This window comes from Rhea americana, unplaced genomic scaffold (assembly GCF_003343005.1).
Source record: "Rhea americana isolate MKP2758 unplaced genomic scaffold, rheAme1 scaffold_30, whole genome shotgun sequence".
NCBI classification, from domain to species: Eukaryota; Metazoa; Chordata; class Aves; order Rheiformes; family Rheidae; genus Rhea; species Rhea americana.
In genome coordinates, this window is record NW_028186424.1 from 6237323 (window position 1) to 6258085 (window position 20763).

The 20763-nt window shown below is 36.6% G+C and overlaps 1 protein-coding gene across 3 annotated transcripts in view; it reads right to left on the reverse strand.

Annotated features, from left to right (window-relative positions):
* Positions 1–20763, reverse strand: part of NSD2 (nuclear receptor binding SET domain protein 2) — a 71340-nt gene that overhangs the window by 32424 nt on the left and 18153 nt on the right. For all 3 annotated transcript variants that reach the window (XM_085309664.1, XM_085309663.1, XM_085309662.1), the window contains 6 exons: positions 15635–15800; positions 8698–8864; positions 7821–8312; positions 3423–3567; positions 2333–2410; positions 737–855 (listed from right to left, as the gene is read on the reverse strand). In XM_085309664.1, the coding sequence (XP_085165790.1) occupies positions 737–855; positions 2333–2410; positions 3423–3567; positions 7821–8312; positions 8698–8864; positions 15635–15800 (1167 nt within the window). The remainder of the gene's footprint in view (positions 1–736; positions 856–2332; positions 2411–3422; positions 3568–7820; positions 8313–8697; positions 8865–15634; positions 15801–20763) is intronic.

A 20763-nucleotide genomic window follows, 5' to 3' on the forward strand; every position in this document is an offset into this window, starting at 1 on the left:
CTAAACCTTGTACACGAGTAAAACCCACCAAGTTCACTGGTCTACATGCATGACTAAATAAGCCTGATACCAGCCTGTTCAAGATCTGAGCTGTCATCCATATATACAGTTTTGGTGACTTAAGGAAAAAAATCTCTCATTTTCACAAGCACTCTAATCCGAAAAGGAGCCTGTGATTCGCATGATAAACATACTGTAATCTGTACTGCAGTCTAACTTAAAGAGTCAGACAGCATGCCAGTCTAGAATGCTTTTATAGTCTTCAATCCAGTTCAAAAAAAGTAGTTTTTCTGTTTTGCTTCACTTGTCTTCCCCCTCTCCTTYTGTTTAGATCAAGTACGGACTAAATTTTAAAGATTTCTTTTTTAAAACATTCTTATACACATCCCTGAATTCTGATTCATGGGGAAAAAGAACTGTAATGTGTAATGATGCCGAAAGGCCATGCCTCTGCATCCTTCTGTTGGGAAATGAATTTTCTCAGCAAATATTTTCCACCACAGTATAAGTAGCAAGAACACCTTGTCATATCTCCTTCCTCAAAACTAAGAAAAAAAACCACTCCATAGCAATACGCTTACATATATCTCTGAAAAAATTCATAATAGTATATGGTTTGATATAGTTAATTACTTTTTGTTTTTAATCCTCAAAACGGAAATGCTGACAAACTTAACTACAGCAATGTGATTCGTGCTGCTATAAATCAACCCAAACAAACCAACAGTATAATTACCTTCCGATTATTCTGTTTATCCATCCTGAGTCTTTTCCTAGGTGCTTCCTGAACTTCAAAATCTTCTGTAGGTTCCTTTGTCCTCTTTTTTTGGTTTCTTTTATTTCCATGTAAGTTACCTTGGGATGGGGGATGGGGGAAACTTACATGAAAAATAATCTAAAACCCACTTTGAAATTATTTTGAACTGATCTAATTATTTAAGTCACTTCKCTTTCAATCATTACTTTTAAAACATGGTTATACATTAACAGCTTGATGACCTCTTAACACTTAAGGTCTGGTTTTGGTTGCTGAAGGCTGGTTCTAGAACACATCCAAACTAACTGCTTAATACTCAACTTATTTTAGAAAGATGAATCTACCTGTATAAGCACTAGTTTAAGATCTGAATATTACTGCCCCACATTTGTTTCATATCGTCAGACTGCACATGGTTCATCTATACAGCTTTTAACTCTTCTGCCACTTTGTAACAGTGTCTTATCACTGAACCGAATTTTTACGTCTCCTTCAGGAGTTCTCCAAATGATACAGATGAAGATACTGGAGACATCTATTAAGAGGCCTCTGGAAAAGACAAGATATCACCAACCATATAGATTAATTGTCTCTTTCTGGTATGGCAGTTCCAGACTTTCTCTAACAAGCTTATTTATTTATTTATTTATTACAGGAGACTAAGATCCCCTTTCTTTGTGAACCAAAATCCTAGGAGCAGATTCACTTTGGTTATTTTAAATGAACAGATGAACTACTCACACATTTATATGATCATCCACTGCAAAGTTCAAGCAGGTGGCTGAATTACAAAAGGTCAGTGACTAACCTACATAGCTTTCCTGTAAATTCGACTATTGTTTGTACTCACTCTACCTCTAAGGGATAAATGAAGGTTTAAAAAGTGGTCTGCTTCATCAGGATGATATGACAACATTATTACACTCTAGTACTCTCTAKTTCAGAAGCTACAGAGTATTATTAATGAGTAGATTATAAGCTTCAGGGGCACAAACTGAGAATCAACTGAGAACTGCCCTACAGCTAAACGCACTCTATTCCAATGGAAACAAATAGTTGTAAATATTAAAAATATAGCAACCTAAAAATATGGACTGTTTTCAAATTAATGTTCATCTCTAAACAATCTAGGACATGGTCTATTATCAAACTCTGAATCACAAAACAGACTGAAATGGCTCCAGGAGAACCTGCTACTTACAAAAAGCCAGCAAAAAAATCCCACAATATTTTTCCAAGTTAAAGATACGAAGATTTGGGTGGGGAAACAATTGAACTGACATGTTTTCATTCATAGAGAACTATAAATGTACACAAATATATGTACTAGAAACACCTGGTACAGGCACAATTTCAATTACATTTCTTGCAATATGACACTGAGGAAGGTGAACAAAACTCAGCACTACAGTATTTAGATATTTAATGTGGGATCCATTAAAATTCTAACGTCAAGGAAGACAACATCTGAGATAAAATAAAGAGATTATGATACGTGGGTGATTACATAAAAAAATACACTCAATAGCTACTTATAATGATGAACTATTTGCACACAACACAAATTTCAATTACTTCTGGATCTTGATCTCCTTTTAGGTGAGTCTTGAAACACTTTACGTTTGGCCTCTCCAATATTCTTCAATGATGAACCTTGAGAGATACAGAATGTGTTTTTTTTTTTTAAACTGATATCCAAATATTTGACACTTTAAAWTTTAAAGTTAAAAACTTTTCAATTTTCCACAAAATGATGTTATTTCACACACACACAGATAGGTAACAAAACTGACTGCCATTTTTTATACATTTTTTTCCAAGTCTCACRAACTTTCAAACACTCCCTCTCATTCTTGTCATTGCCCAAAGCAGCACCTGTTGGTTTCTAATACTTCCATAGCAGGTCATCTTACAGTGCTGTAAAGCTATTTAAATTTGATAAACACTAGTTATTTAAATTTGATCAATAAAGTTCATGCAAATGTCAAACTAACTTCCTCCTCCTTTCTCAGAGAAATGACTCCAAACCACTTCAAATATTTTGTAAAATAGTTAAGACCATTCATCGAGACTGAATTCTAGACAACAGCAACAAAAAAGGGAGCAAAAAAAAAAATATGCAGTCTTGTACAATGTCCTAAAAGCTTTGACTAACACAATAAAATGCCAAATGGATGAAAGATTCAGAATAAAGTTTGGGATACTTCTTCCTGAGTTGATGACAATATGAGGTAATATACGTATTCATATGCAGAAAAGGGGAAGTACTGATTACACTTTTCAATTTTCTAACTATTCTATAAAAACACAACAAGTTTACACTAGTAATAATACTCCATCTTCCCTTCCCACCATCCACCCTTAACAGGCAGTGGATGCAATGGCAGCTGCTTATGGGCAGAAGAAGAATGAGAAATCAGCAATCTCTAAACAGCAAAAGGTTTACATATAACAACTTTTCAGAACAATGAGCAAGAAATGTAGACTTCATGGGTTGCTTTTATTGTAACCATTGGCATTCCTTTGCTATTGGCACAATCACCAAGAATTAAAACTGGAAAACAGTGAAAGCTGTTTTCCCTACAGGTCTGAAATATGTGCTTAGTTTAACACCACTATGTATATCAAATTTAGTTAGAGTACACTAGCACAGTTTTACGTTTACCAGAGTCTTCTTCAGATTTGGGAGAGGTCACTATGGCAAACTTTGTGTTATAGCGAGCTTTCTGTTTTTCACTAAGCATGTTCCACTGCGATTCAAGCAGTTCTTCAATCTCATCACTTGAAGCATCTGGATGTTCAGCAACCACCTATACATGTAGAAATAGGGTTGTATTAAGAAAAGGTGACCATTGAAAAGAATGGCATACATACTTTTACTGCTTTGGAAAACGGGACACCAATGAATTACCTAAAGTCTCTGCTGTAGATAAAATTAAACTAAAACACTGTATATTCAGTCTTGAATAAGTATCATTCTCTTCAAAATTATCAGAAGTATTAACTTTGAAAGTATCTATTTGCCTTTTAACATTCAGAAAATTGAGTACATGTAAATCTTGTGACAGTCATACAAAAGATTCATATAATTTCTTAATGAAGTTTAAATCTATCCCACAATAAAGAAAACAAGTGAGCAATACTGAAATAAGTATGTGATTGCCTTCAATGATGCCCATCAATTCATAGGAGAACTAATTGTACCTAGCTTAGGAGATAAATCTACAGAAGCTATATCTTATGCAACTTTTACTTAAATTATTTAATACATTATTTATTTGAATATTAGGAACTCAAAAAGCTACGCATTTTTTTTTTTTTTTAACAATATGAGCATGACACATAATAGCAGTCAACGTGGAAGTCAAAGAGACTTCCTGGGAAATCTATTCAATAGAAACAGAAAATCCAATATTGAAACTAAAAACACAACCATCACACAAGCCACTCCTTCAGTATTTCCATAGTTCTACTTAAGGAAAATCAGATGTGATAAATCACAGAACTCAGAAAACTATCAGAGTCTAGAATCTAGAGAACTGAAACAAACATTTAAAAAATAGGTTCTGATTACCATTCTCCAAAATCCCTACTGTTACCCCTGCCCAAACAATATCCAAAACTAGGCCAAAACCAGCTCTTCAAATGGTAACACTCTGCAACAGATCAGAAATGCACGTTTTCTATGAGAAGTAGAAATAATTAAGTCTAATTTCTCTGCATTTAGTGTCTTAACATTGCATTTCCCATGGTCAAACAAGGTAGTTTTTTTGTACAAACAAGATACAGTGTAATGTCATCTCTAGTCTCACCAACATATGGATTAAAAACAAAACAAACAACAACAGAAACCTCTCGATTAACCAGAGCCCTATGAAACGATGTGCAAGGAAAACCCACAGCTCTTAGGGCTCCCTGCAAAGCAGGGATCCAAGGCGGTTGCCCAGCAGTCCTCCCCCAAGTCTTCATACTATAACGCCTCATCCCAGCGTACACAGTGGAAATAATGTGTCGGGTATCTCGATGTACATGCACTTCTCACAGGCACTTTTCTAAATCTAAACTATGCTACAAACGGAAGATCTTCTCTTGGATCTAGGAGTTAGTATTACTGCAGATGGGGAAAGTACTATTAATTGCCTGATCTAATCACTGCCTCACCCAAGCGGACTGTACAACTTTCACGCCTATTTGTTTAGAGGTTCAGCAACTGCTCGCACAYGTGGAAATCTTCAGTTGTAAACCTACTTCTGAAACTACTTTGTAATTTACCTCAAAAAACAAATGCAAGGCCRAATCAATGAATTAAAGTACAGCTGTTTGCTTTTCACTGAGCAATACCTTGAACCCAAGTCAGACACTCCCTCCTAATGACTGACTATGCCATTTCACAGGCGAAGTGCATAAAAACGCCAATTGTATAAACATATCTGGGTATCTTTGGTAGCAGCACAACATACACAATGTATCACTACAACTATGAAAGTGCTCATACAAAGTCTATGAAAGCCTTTGAGGTGTCCTTCAGGGAAGCACAACTACAAAAAAAAAACAAAAACAAAAACTTTTTCCGGTAGTTCATCCAATCTTCAAAAAGCCGCCAATCACAACCAAAAATTTCAGCTATTCCTCATTCTCCTATGCCCAGAAAGAGTAACACAAAGTAGCAACCAATAAAACCAAATGATACATGAATCCCACTACTCACAAATCCAGACTCCAGGCAAAACASAGCAGACAGCTCTGGTTTTAAGACACCTCGTGGTTAGTAGAGGCCTAGCAAGGTAAGTCTTTAGTCATTCCTTTCCATTCACTTCCTTCCCTCCAAAGCCTGAGGGCCAGAAAGCCTCTTTTGGATCCATAAGTTTCTTTTCTCCTAAAGATCTACAAGCAAGAACTAAAATAACCATTCACTAAATGCTCAAATGCCAGMAAGACAAACGACTCTCAAGAAAACGTCCATTTTTTTTTTTAGTTAATGTTATCACCCCCTCAAAAGCATCAGAGTATTTATAGCAGCAACAAACCTCACTCTTGAATGGAGAGCAAACCATGCYACCTGAACCAGACAAGCCTAACAGAAGAGGAAACACCAAACACCAGCTTGGCTACAGTCTTCATCTTCCACTGAACACTCACAATTGCTATTTAAAAGCAACATGACAGGTTTGAAGTGAACCTAAGTGATCTAAGTTTAGGTAAYAGTGCAAGAAGCACAAGCATTTACCCACTTTGTCAGCAAACTTGAAAGGAGAACAGGTTCTGACTAGATTAAAGGGACTTAATCTGTTATCTGAAGTTTTCATTGCCTTTTTTTGTTCTATGTACGGTATATCTAGTAAAATGTATCATAATCATGTAAATTTACTTCTTTTTCATGCCTGATTTTACTAAAAGACATTCTAGACAGAATTGGTATATCTTGAAATATATTTAATCTTTTGAAATTTTTTCTACTTAGAATTMTGCGGAACATTAGCCACTACGATCAGTGCGAATTCCAAGTTTAAGCCTATTTTCAGTTTCTCAAAATGAAGCTAAAAAAAGCAATTCTTCAATGTCAAATAATATAATACTCTTTTCCATCTATTAATTTAAAAAATAGAGTATATCCATGGTATGGAGTAAAACTTGACAAAAATATAACAGAGATGCAACACATCTCTCCCGTGGTAAGATGTGCTGTAATACCAGTCATAACTTCAACTCTTCTAGAGAAGAGTTAGTAATTGCAAATCCCTCATTATTGCATGAGGCCTCATGCCACCTACCTTAAAGGCAAGGAAATTCCCCCCCCCCGTCATTTTACAAAGGAAAAGATACTGGTTGTACAAGGTTACTTATAGAAGAACTGCAAATAAAACTCATGACTCAAATGTGAGAAAGCTGGTTTTTATCCATTCAGCTTTTCAAAATGAGTGTGTCAAATCTGTATTTAATAGCTTGGCTTAAACCCTCTCATTTTCAGGGTCAAAGTTAACTGCCAATTTTCTTCTCAGTTTAACCAAAACCACTAAAAAGTATATGCACACTGTGTTTTTAGTGCCTGACCTACAGGAAGTATAACCTATTAGCTGAAGCTGCAATGATCTTAGGAGATCCTAAATTGAACTACAGCTAGTTTACTTCCATACAGCAGAACTTATTTTTCTGTTTTTCTGAACAAAGTTCATGTTCATTGAAAGATTATGTTAGAAAACTTTAACAAAGTTAAATATTCAATAACTAAAGAGCGTGACAGAACGAAGCCACCTAACTTCATGATCCCTTTTGCGTGTTACAGAAGAATATACAAGAAAACATGAAACTCATGCCTCTTTCAGTGCACAGAACTGTATTGCAAATGGAGCAGAGGGTTACAGGAAGATAAATGATAGTCATGATTTAAAGTAATAGGCTTGAACAACAGCATTGCTTTTATACATCTAACAGACTTCCAAAGGAATTGTTAACTTCTTAAATCGACCTTTCTCTAGAGTGTAGTCCTCTCAAGAGGACTGTCCCAGCAGATAAAACACACTGACTGACTGTGGCTTTCATGAGCTTTGGATAATTGTTGAAGCTTCTTTTGAAGCTCAGAAGAAAGTTTTCCATAGGTGAATACAGTATTTGAGGAACTCAAAGACAATAAAACATACTGAATGGATTAATTCACTTCATCTACAGGAATGTATAAGTTAACTGTAAATGGATGGCCACAAAAGGCATAATAACCTTGTTTGTTTGCTGCAGCATATGTATGTACTATACTTTACATACATTGAAAAAAACAACTATTGCTATTAAAAAGGACTATTAGACTATGCATGTAAGATACTACTGTGACTTTCTGCTAAAAGTACAATGGAATTATCAACATTGTTTACATTACCTGTCTACATTCCCAGCTTTCTCTACTTGTATCTAGATTAAGATTTAATGGAGATACACCTTGTCTAAACTCAGAGCACTACAGATTCTATAGTAACTACTGTTTTTTGTTAACTAAAATGAAAAAGGTATTTCTTTAAGTATAGAAATGAAAACAGACAATCAACAACAGTAACAGCCAAAAGCGACTAACCTCATCCTTGTGCTTCTGACAAAAGACCAAAAACTGAGATACTGCATCGCCCTTTCTGCTTCGTGGAGTAGATGCTGGAGTTTTCTTTCTACTGAGAGGGGAGCCAATCCCTCTTTTGGATTCTGCCTGTTCAGATGACTTTTGAGGAGTAGTATTCTTAGTCCCTGACTGACTGCCTTCTTGCATATCAACAGCAGCAGATAATTTTGACGTCCTTCTCCTCCTCTTGTTAGGAATGCCAGACTCCTTCATCAATTTCAGATTTTGAGTGGTTTCTTCGTTTGAGTAAGAGGATTCATCTATCTCCTCTAACGGTTCCACAGCAATGCCAACTTCCTTCGCCACTCGAGGATTGAGATGAGGTCTGTCCCTAACATAGATGAAGGTGTACTTGGCCTTCCGTTCCTCCACTGTCATGCCTACTGCTTCACTCGCTTGTTTAACACCCATCTCCCACTGTGGCCGCAGCTTCCCTGAAACAGGCTTTAGCATCTGCAAAAAAAAAAAAAAAAAAAGGCATGAGGCATTTGCTTGCTTTTGATTCCAAAACACCAACACTAATGCAAAACAATTCTAAGAGATTAAGTGCACTGTATAATCATAATTCAGTCATTCAAATGGAATTCTATTTGATCGCACAGATACCATGCAGGAATCTATTACAAAGTAGAAAAATTTCGATTTTTTTTGAAAAGTAATAAACATTGATAAGTCATCTCATTCTTTCTATTTGTAAATGAAATGTAAGACTATATGCCTCTGTAAAACAAGCCATCTTTAAAACTTTCTAGTATATCTACCTCAGAATATTTGAGAAACAGATCTGTAATAGTAAAACAAAAAATTTCAAGTTTTGTCTTATTTGGTAGCCTCTTACCTTTATTTTCTCTGCTTTAGTGAGGGCTTGTTTTGCACTTTCCTGGCATAATTGTTCAAACTGGTCTTTTTCTTTGAAAGGCACAAGGCTCTTCTCAAATATCCAGGCTCGCTCCGGGGCATCTCCAAAAAACTGAACATGATATTGACGAAAACTCTTTTTCTGCCCTGAAAATTAAAAACAGTGTTTAAGATATAACTTAGTTGCTGTACCTTCAAATTTTAAATCTTTTTATAAGTGACTATATTTACAACAGGGAGATATGCAGTACAACCGTTTTTCCTTCTGAAAACCCACTTACCAGTTTGAAAGTCTCCGAGTTAATCTATGAAGTTTGACATATTCCCCGCTATTTTAATCCAAACAAAAATAGGCTTTTACTAAATTAAGGTTACAATCCTCTCTCGGTACTCTCGGAGTGCCCTATTTTACATGCAAGCCGAGATGTTTCCAAAAATGCTACATCTGAAAATGAATTCAAAATCAAGTTTCCAAAGCTTGGACAGTCTGTGCACTCAGCCTCATCTCTGAGTCACCTAAACCTTATCTTTTAATATTCTTGAACAGAAATGCATATTTCACCTAATCTTCACTACTGCAATCATAACTTGATCTTAACCAAGCTTTTATGGAATCAAAGTGAAAACTGAAAGGCATTTGTGTGGTGGAAGGGAGAAAAGGGAGTGGGGGGAAGATGAGAGAACAGTTCTGAAATCTCAGTAAGAAATATTCTTCTAAAATTATAAAAAGGAATATTGKCTCACTGCAGTAATCAATAGGCACACAACTTTCCTCTTCTAAAGACTTCACTTATTCTACAGTGAAGGCAGAAGACAATGCCTTCAAAATCCACAAAAGGCATCACAATTAACAACCAACTCCTAAAAGATGGAGGTAAGAGACTTAATCAGACTTAAAATGTCCCCTGTTATCTCCTCCCCAAAAACTTAGGGATTTGTTTTCTGCCGAGTGTTCAAATTAAAATCTGATTTTTTAAAAAAGCTAAATGTGATAGCATACAATATTGTATTTATAAGCTCAGCCCTGCTAGAAAAGGATCAGTAACCCACTCGACAATATCTACAATTCTTCATGATGTGGCAACATTAGTATATCAAAGATTTAGTCTAAGCTCAAGCAACAGTCATAGCTCTTTGTTACAGATGTCTTCAAACAAAGTCTGTTTTTTTGCTAGGTTATTCATACACAAAATGTCTCCTATTACAACCAGCAAATATTTCTAGATGATTACTTTATACTCTGTTACTGAATTTTCTAGGCTTAGAAAGAAGTTGCTTTGGGGAATKACTCAGTCAAGAGGTATTTTTAAAGGGACATTATTTTGGGTCAAGATAAGCCATTTGGAACAGCAGCATGAAATCAATCTAATTAACAGATATAGGTAGACTCTTCTTTAACTGCAATGGCCATGAAAATTACAAGAACAATAATGACTCTCTCATTTGAGATCTGGTATGAGAATGGCAGAGGGAAAGGTCTTGGGAACACCAAGAAAAGTAATTTGGGGAAAATTTTATTTAATAAAATTATTTTAGTTAAAGATTGTTTAATCTTTAATTAAAGATGCCACACCAAGCATCTACAGTTTGTGTCTGTTACAGTTTAAAAACAAAACAAAGAAACCCACAAAACATAACATACATACACACACACACACACACACACACACACACACAGATCCTTTGAACTTTGAGGTACCACTTGCACTTACAGCCATATTACTTAACTGCAGTACACCAGGGATTGTTTCAATCTTATCTGGGAAGAACCTAAACTTAAGCTAAACTTTTTTCCTTACAAAATCATATCCTTCTCACTCTTTTGTTCTTCTCACAAAGAACAGATTGTAGCCATAAGCTAAATCTGGTACCCCAAGACATTTGTGTGCATCACCCACACAATCCAGTGTTGTCTATACATGTTCCAGCAACACACTGCAGGGAGCAAGTCTATCACACAGAAATAATTTTGTCATCCGCAAGAAAATTTAACTTATCCAGGGACTACTGAGTTCCAAGGATTTCAGCTGTCTATGATGAAAAAAGGCGTAATTCTCATATTTCACCAAGATGTCCTAGCTGCAGACAGGAAGATGGCACATATGTCTGCCACCACTTGTTAAGATTGGCCTTTGAGCAGTCAATAGCTCAACTCCAACATGACAAAAATGCTCCCTTCCTTTTTGCAATATAATATTGGATAGCAGTAGCTGCCCAAATAAGCAGTGTAAATAATAGTGCCTGGCACAAGAATAATTAAATCTATTTCTGAATCTTCAGGTATCTTCTATGAGCTGAATATCAACACTCTTAGGCAAAATTATGGAACTCATTAAAGATTATTAAATACAAAGACATTATTTTTGGCTCACAAAATCCTGCAACTATAAATTATTGAAGGCTGAAAAAGTAGTTCTGGGGACTCATCAAGACTATTGTCTTTATCTTTACCCTAGAAGCTGCTGTTGACCACTGTCAGAGACAGAACACTGAATGAGATAGACCTTTGGTCTGACTCAGTACAGATTTTCTTATATGAAAGCACACACTCTGCAAGCTAAAAGATAAACTTTTCTCAAGCCTAAACAGCATGGATGGTGAAATCAAGTATCACCATCATGAAGCAGAAATTGTCTATATACACTCTTGATTCTAATTGTAGAAATTAGAGAACTAAAGACCTAGCTGAATACTTCTACAACTCCCAGATAAAAGAACTCTTCTCTTTAGAACAGGAAACTGTTGACAGGCCCTCAAGTGTAAAAGGTAAGTGGAAGATAAGACTGAAAACAGATACTGTTATTTTGAACATTGTCAGTGTTCATTTATCGGTTATGATGACTGCCCAGACCTAGTGCAACTTCCTGAAGGAAGGTTACGGAAACATCTCTCTCTCTCTCTCTCTCTCTCTCTATATATATATATATATATATATACACACACACACACACACACACGTAACGTATAATGTATGTCTCAAAATAGGTGGGCCTCTCTCCCGTTAGTACTCCACAGGTATGACATCTGTGGTTTCTTTTTTTAATAGATTTGTTTTCATAGTTTCCTATAAAAAGCTACCACACAGCATCTTGATAATGCAGCAGGATCCATGCTCCTTTCAAGGAGCAGAGAAATTCAGTTAGGAACAAATAGTTCTATTTCTCTTGAAGTCCAAGTCTTCTGTGTCATAATAGACCTAAGCAGTCCAAAGACTAAAATCTCAGAGACTGCTTGATCAAAACTCTGAAAGACTGCTATCAGAAAAACTCATCAGGAGCCTGTAATAACCACATAATCATTCTAGCAGTTGTATGAAAGCTTGAAAGCTATTTCAAGAAGCCATTTAGTTCACTACCAACATCAAGTCCAGCTATATCTTAGAGATCCTTATCTAGTTTATTCCTAAAATCCTCCTGTGAATGAGATCACATAGCCTCTCCAAGCAATCAATTCTCTTGCTTCACCACCTTTATCATTTCTTTTTTTTTTTTTCCCTTTATTAATATGTAGTCTAAATATTCCCTGCTATGAATCTCTCTTCTTACCAGAGTGGTAAGAGCTAATACTTTTTCTTCTTTGCACTGAACTTATCTATTTAAAGCCTGTTAACATGTTTTCCTTTTGCTTCTCCTTGTTAGATTAAACCACCCCAGCTCCTTCAGTCCATCCTCACAAGTAAGACTCAGATTTCTGTTCACGTCCACTGCTGTTCTCTGAACTTTCTCCATTTGTTCTACATCTCTTGAAATGAGATGACTCAAAAATGGATGAAATTCTCCTGCTGAAGCCATAAAACCACAGAAAAACCAACATCTTTACTTCATACGTCTAACAGACAAAACTGTTTATGAATGTCAGTGYGACTTTGGTCTTCCTGCAACAGAACTACATTGGGTTAGTTTATGACTTTCAGACTCCTTTCTGCAAAAAACGTAGCTTTCCACTCACTTCCCAACTTTATCATCTCCCAAGGCAAAAAAATATGCACTTTTTCTCAATGAATTGCATTTTTTTTTCAGACTGCATCACCATATTATCAAGATCATTCTAATTTCCAATGCTACATGTTTACAGTTTCTCCATACTGGAAATTTGTAATTTTAATGCAAATTTCAGAAGTATATTCCAGTCCATTCTCCAAGTTCTCAAAGCAATCCTTGAGCACTACTGAAAACTTACTCTGAAWWAMYTTTTTTTTAAAAAAAAAATATTTATTTATTTTTATGCTGAAATTCTCCTTACCTAGATCCTCCACAAAACAGATCATGGAAATACACACAGACTTGGAAATAACAGATCTAAAGATTTCTGAAACCTGACGATACTAAACTAYCCTATTCCGTTCAAGAGAAAGGAAACGGACACTTACTTGCTCTTGATCTAATACAATACATGAAAGTATTTAGAAGCATAAATATAAAAATAAGGTGATGGGCTCCTACTTCAGTTCGATATTCTTATTAACTTCTTATTTTTCCTCTTAACTCCAAAATTTTCCAGATTTCATTTTTAGATTTTTTCCAAAATCTCAGTATGGTTTTACATAAATATAGTAAAAAATAGTTAGAGAACTCAGCTGGAGTTTAAATTAGTGAGGGATGCAGTGGGCAACAAGGCAAAAGGAAGGCTAAGGAATGCTCACTGGGGCAGAGGACCTACAGATAATGGACATGGAAAAGGCTGAGTTCTTTACATTAATGTTTGTTTGTTTGTTTTTTAACTTAAGGTCTGTCCTCAAACCTCCCAGGTCCATCTCTGTCCCTGAGGGACACAGGCTGGAAGACTGAGGCACTACCCACAGTAGAGGAAGATAAAGTCAGGAAGCACTTAAGCAAATTGAAGATATACGCGATTATGGGACCAGATAGGATGCATCAGAAGGTTCTGAGGGCGTTGACCAATGTGACTACAAGGCTGCTATGTATTATTTTTGAAAGCTCTTGGCCATTATGGGAGATTAAAGATGACTGAAAAAAGACCAACATTGCAAACATCACACCTATCTTCAATAAAGGCATGGAGAATGATCCAGGGAACTACAAACTAGTCAGCCCAATCTCTGTGTCTACAACATTATGGAACAAATCCTCCTTGAAGTCACATCTAGGCACATGAAAAACAAGGTGCCTGGGAACAGCAGCACTGACTTATCAAGGGCAAATCACACCCAGCATTCCACAGTATCCTTACAACAAAACTGTTGAGAGCTGGTTTGGAAAGATGGAAATAAAACTGGCTCAAGGTATTCTGAAGAGTTGTAAGGCCCAACTGGCAGCCTGCTACTGGCATTGTCCTGCAGGGATCTATAATAAGGCAGATATTCTTTAACGTCTTTATTGAGGACCTGGTCAATGTCAGACAGTGCACCTTTAGTAAGCTGGGGCATGATACTAAATTGAGAAGAGCAGTCAATTTGCTGCTGCTACGTGGAAAAGCTCTGCGTGCTGCAGAAACTGGCTGGAAGGAATCTCATGAAGTTCAATAAAGGCAAATGCAAAGCCCTGCATCCAAGACAGAATAACTGATACAGCAGTAAAGGACAGTCACAGACTGGCTAGAACGGAAGCTTGGCAAAAAAAAGACCTGCAGACCTTGTGAACAACAAACTGAAAAATGAATCAACAGTGTAACCCTGCAAAGCTACATACTTGCATTAGCAAGAGTTCAGCCAGCAAGTTGAAGGATATGCTTATTCCCCTCTATTCAACACTTGTGCAACCACACATGGAATAGAATGTCTAGTTTTGGGTTCCCCAGTAAAACAGACATTTGACATACTGAAGGGAGCCTAGTAGAGGGTCACCAAGGTGATTAGGGAAGTGGAACACACGGTTTACAATAGGATGCTCAGAGATCATTTTCTTCTTAAGACTCAGTAAACTCATCTAGGGTTTGGAGAGATCTTACTGCTATCTTCAGCTACCTAATGGGGTGTATAGACAACTGATCAAGACTTCTCAGATGCCCATGTTGAAAGACACAGTGGATATAGGTTGAAACAAAGGGAATTTCAAGTAGATATAAAGAAAAATCTTCTCACCAAGAAGGCTGTCAGCCACTGAAACTGGATACCCAGAGAGGTTGTACAGTCTCCATCCTTGGAGATATTCAATATCTGATTGGACAAGGCCTGAGCAGCCTGCTCCAACTTGGCTGTTTTGAGCCATGTGATATCTAGAGGTCCTTTCCAGTCAATGCTATTTAATCCTTCTACAATCTGCACAGATAAGCACTAGAAGTTTCAGAAGGGAGTAAGAAACCACAAATGAGATGGAGATGGGCATGGATACCTACTTATGAAGGCGATTAACACTTCATAGCCCCTACATTTAGAATCAATTAATTTTGTCTGTAGATTATTATGATTCTACAATTCACACACACACACACAAAAAAAAAAAACGCAGCTGCTTGAAATAGGGATTGTTTTCCATAAAGGATAATCATCAGAAACATTTAGTTCTCTTTAGCTTTCAATGAAGTTTTAAGTCCCACAGCACTTCCAAAACATCTATTGCAAGTCTTTCGTGAAAGTTATTTTGAATTATTCTTAAGCATTATACCCTGTTAGAAAAAAGATAATATAATGTCATACTGCAAGCAGTCTCCATAAAAATGGAAAGCACATGCTATCAGATAATTTTTTTTTAAAAAAATAAGACCCTATACAGTTTAACAAACCACAGTTTTAAAATCTTTATGTGAATGTTAAGAGTAAAACAACTCAATGGAGAAACCTCAGCCTGTTGTATGGTTAAGAACAGTGCTTACATGATTTTAATATCCCTCTTGATAATAAGGAACTAGTTCAGCTACTGATACAACTGAAAATATAAAACTAAGARCAGAATTTTCCCCAAAATAGTATTTTCATATAGCTGAAAGAAATCTGGATGTTTGTAGCATCACTGACATACCTTTTAGTTTAGTGTAGGAATGAAGAACAGGATCAGCAGAAACCATGCATGGCCACCATGGAAAACCAGACACTTTGGACCACACTAGATCTCCAATATTATACTTCAACAGATGGACTTTGTCTTCTTTGACAGTACTTTGAGTAGGATCTTTCTTAGAAGGAGCCTTAAAAAAAAAAAAAAAAAGGAAGAAATCATCATCATATTTCTCCTTCAGACGTGCATTGGAATTACTAAACAGTACACAGAAATAGATGACAGAGTACAGTTACTACTGTATTTAAATATTCTAGTTATATGTAAAAACACAGGCAGTAGTAATGAAAGGAAGGATGTAAGAATTAGTAGACCAGAATAAAGAGCTATAGTGTTTGCTAAAACACAACAATATTTCTTTGCAATAAACAAAAATTTTCAGTCACGTGCTTTGTTCCCTCACAGGGAAAAAATCCCACTTTATTTCTGTGTTTGTTTTTTGGTTAGAAATACTGACGAGTAAGCTGTTGTTTGCCTTTACCTTTCTGAACAACTGCTGAGAAATCATCAGGAAGGCTTACTTTAATTTCAAACACATTAACAGAGCATAGAATGTAGATGTGGAAGAGCCAACCTCCCTTTGTACTTAACATTATTGATCAAGCTAAGTGCCACGCATAAATGTGTTCTTGGGTTTAAAAAAAACCAAAACAATCTTTCTGAACTTAAAATGAAATACAGTCTTTATGTCTAAACAGAACTTACGTAAACTATCAGTCAAAAAAAAAAAAAAAGAGCTCTGCATCTTTCTGCTGTTTTTTCTACATGCAAAGGAAGTGTGAAATGAGTCCTTCCCCACATCCTTTGCCAAATCTTCCCCCCTCCACTTCCAATGCTAGCAGTAAAAGCTTATGAGTGCCCCACTTGTGTTCCAAAGTTATTTTAACTACTAAAAAACTATCACAGTTCCATTTCGAGGAACAGATTTAACTACTACAAGAGATTTTTCTGTTCTCCTATGACACACACACACACCACACCTTTTCCTTACTTTGCAATGAAGTCTGGCAACAAAAACATTTAGTCATACACTTAAAATTATTTCACATTTTATAAAGTTAGTTAAATTTCATCTTTTTCACTTCATCTGTTCTATTTGATACGAACAGAGAATGTCCTTATCTATGCAAACTAGATGTAAAAAGAAGTACAGAACATGTCTAATTACAGATTCCTGTAAAAAGAATGAATTTTCTTTTCTGGTTTTCTAATCCTAATTCTATGTGCAATGTGTTAGCTTATTCATCTTTTGTAGTACCAGTTTAACATCTAGAAGGCAGTCCAGATTTTCATGCTTTCAGAGGTTTTAATGTCAAAACTGGAACAAAATTCTGTTTTAAATCATAAAATTGGGGAGGAGGAAGAGGAGAACACTGAAAAAAAATTAGAACTCTAGAATGCAGAAGCATACAGTACTTCAGGCATTACGTTAACTCTGAACGGATCACATTACCTTGTATAGAGTTTTAAATGCAGAAAGTACTACTAGACTAATTACATATTATTTTCCAAACACAAAACCCAACAATTTATCTTTGACACACTGCAAAAGCATTTTTTGATATTCAAACATTGAGGTACGCCCAGTCAGAAAACCTAAAGCTTATTGTAGTAAGAATCTTCTTTCCCCAAAGCTTTTACAGCCGCTTCTGGTAAACACACGTGATGCTATGTCATCTGATCGTTATGGACAGTTACTCATCCAGTGATTCAGCTTTTCTGATGAATTCAGACTTGATCCACATGTCTCCAGTAAAAGCCATGTTCCTATGTCTCAAGGTTTTTGGCTCTCTAAAGATTCTTTGAGACTGTCAGAAAACCCCTCCCGCTGAGCTTGCCTCAAGACCAAAAATCTCAAAAGACATTGAAGATTCCAAGTAGATATGAAATATCCAACCCCCCCCCGCAAACCAACAAACAAAAAAATGCATACCATCCAAGAAGAGATCCTAGAAAAATGTTAATCCTAGAATACCTAAACCTACTTCAGCACTTAAACTGAATAGGTGGGMTGAAATATTTTGAAATGAGTTAAATCTTCAAAAATGTGAATGCTATTCAGGATTCTAAATCTCATTTCTAATTTCAGTGTCCCCCCTCACTCTTCCCCCCTCACAAGGGCAACTAAGCTTCAAAGATTTACAACTACAATGCAAAAAGGAGCTGGCTAGAATAATTAAAGGGCTCTAGCAGAGTTCCTTACTATTGCACAATCCAAAAGGATTGGCAGGAAAGGGGCGACTACTGCATTTCAAGAGATCTACAAGAATTTCAAAAAATTTAAAATTGCTCAGAATTCTTTTATCATGTTAGATGCTGACAGAAAATTCAAAAATGATAACCCTCTGATAATACCTGCAAGGCTGATCTGTACAACACTTGCTACTCAAAAAAAAAAAAAAAAAAAAAGAGAGAGAGAGTGTGGCAAAATACAGTACAGGATTCCACCAACAATTTTAAGAGCTGTCATATGAGGTTGTTTAAAAGCCTATAGACAATACTGGCATGAACTCATTCATTTCCATCTTAATTTCCCTACACACACTGTTTTAGTTCGATTTTTGTCATTCTGGTAATTACTCTGATCTATTCAATGGGTATTTCAATATTAAACAGGTCTATTGTTACTGAGGTGAAATTCCTGGCACGTACTTTTGAGACAAGCAGCTTTATGATATTTGACAGTCTCTGGTATTTCCTAAAGTTGTTTAGAAATTGTAGAAAACGCTACATACTGGAAGGCAGCCAGAACATAGATTTTATTACAGGGTTTTGCTTTTTTTTTTTTTTTTTTTTAATTACCATGGACTGAGATGGAAGGCAGAGAGCATTTCTACGCAAATTTGCCACCCAGTCTCCTGATGGCAGGCTACATCAGGGGATGATGGAAGCTGGAGCTTCTTTATGAGGAATGTGTACTCCCTGTAATTTTTAAGAACGGGAGATGACTATGCAAGTAACAGAGGTAGAAGAAATAACAGTATGTGGCTTTCTCCCCGCCTTTTTTCTCTTCTCTTTTTCCTCCAGAAGCACAACCGAGTGTCCCTAGTGACACGCAGTCAGACACAAAGCAGGGAATCCGACCACGTGCCCACAGGAAAGGGAGAGGTAGTGCTGGGAAGCACGCTGCTGGTGGTCTGCGGGAACACACTAGAAGAAAGGGAGTATCTGCTACTGCAATAGCAGATCTAGTCTCTTTGCGGTGATACCTAAGTAAATTAAGATGGGAGACCCGTGGTTTAGAGCACAACTATAAAACTGCATAGAAGGAGAGTCACACAACCAAGCTACCTTCTCCCCCCGTTTCTGCCTCTAACTTGATAAGATTTTCTATTTCTTGAAGTTGTTCCCATTTCTGTTTAGACACCCTACCCACAAATGCTAACAAAGGAAAGCCTGTAGGGTTTGCTGCGTYGCACACCAGTCAGCCTTTGCTTACTGTTATTGCTAAGTCTGGATCACTCTGCATCTCCCTGGAGTTTGTCCCATTCCATGCCTTTTCCTGCAGTTTGGACAGAAGTAAACATACACACGTTTATTTTCTCAGTTTCCCTCTCTTTCTCTAATTACAGGCAAGCCCAGCAGCTGTGGAGCTGGCTACCCCCTCAAAGTTGGCTACCCCCTCACTCGTCCAGCCTGTTGACGCTTGAAACCAGCTCCACTGAACAGCAAGAAGGAAACAGCAGGAAAAGTTCCTTCTTTTCTGCTTTGGGAAAGGTTTCCAGAGGGTTTTCCTCTTCAAACACTAGGTTGCAAAGAAATTGCCTAAAATGGATAGTAGAAGCATAGGTGGGCAGGCAGTAACTACCGTACAGCCCAACCCCAAGACGGCACACAGCAGCTACGTGACAGGCCCTGTGCTGTTCAGCATGGCAGACACGAGTTTCGGCAGACACGAGTTTCGGCAGAACCTTCTCACTTTCTTGATTACTTGCCTAATGGAAGACTTGCTCTGAAAGACAAGTAGACAGATTTTATTTTGTCCTGGCAGGTGTGGAAATGTAAGAAAATAATTTCATTTCCACTATTTTTCCATGACAAATTATAYTTTTAGGAGTAAAAACATCCTTAAAATTCATTTGGGCCAGCAACTGCAATGGGCTGAGGAGAACCAAAGAACAAGTTCAACATGCCTTTTCTCTTCCCTCAATGCTTCAGAGCTCTCCTTTGCCATTTCTCTCAGCGCTTTCATGAGCCGCGGGTGACAGGCGGATTGACTAGAACTTCTGATGGTGCTGTAAGCACTCCACACATTTCACCTCTTTGGGTGAACTAGAGTGCTTGGACACAAAAAACATTGGTAATTAACTTTACCTACAACTGATCCAAAGAATCATAACAATTTTCATTTAGTTTTGGTCTCACTAACATACATACGGATTTTTCTCCCCTTCCCGCCCAGTGTACCATGAAAACAYAGTTTACGATTTTTAACATAGCCTACGTTATGCAGGTTTATCTCAAACAAGACTGAAACCTACACCAGATAATAGTTTTACTATCATAGACAAGAATCTATGCTGAATGACAGATAATTTCAAGTTAAAAACTACTTTAAAATGACTAAGGAACAATGCATTTAAGGATGGCATCTCTACCATAATGTAAGAGAGCTTTACATTTATTTGTGCATTATGTTATGAAAACATCATGCTAAGTTTTTAGCAAGAAAGGAATATAAACAGTTTAAAAGCAAGCAAACAAAAAATCTTAAACCTGAAAAGCACAGCAGCTGGTGCAAGACTGAGATTAGTTATCCTCTTTTAAAATGATCAGCAGTAAAAAGTAAAGATATTAACATTATCTGTTTTGTATGTATGTATGTGTGTGTATGTGTGTATATATATGTGTGTGTGTGTATATATATATATATATATATGAAGGCACGTGAGGAATTATAATCCTTCAGAATTATTGCAAACTACCTGAGCTATCAAAAAGCTAATATATTAACTACACAAGCTTAGAGAACAACGGGGGAAAGAAAAGTCTATCATTTTTTAGAGCTCAATGGAAAATACAGTAAAATCCAAGCAATGCAACTCACAGATAAGAAATGTCAAAGATTGTCAAAAAGGGACCGAACAGAGAGC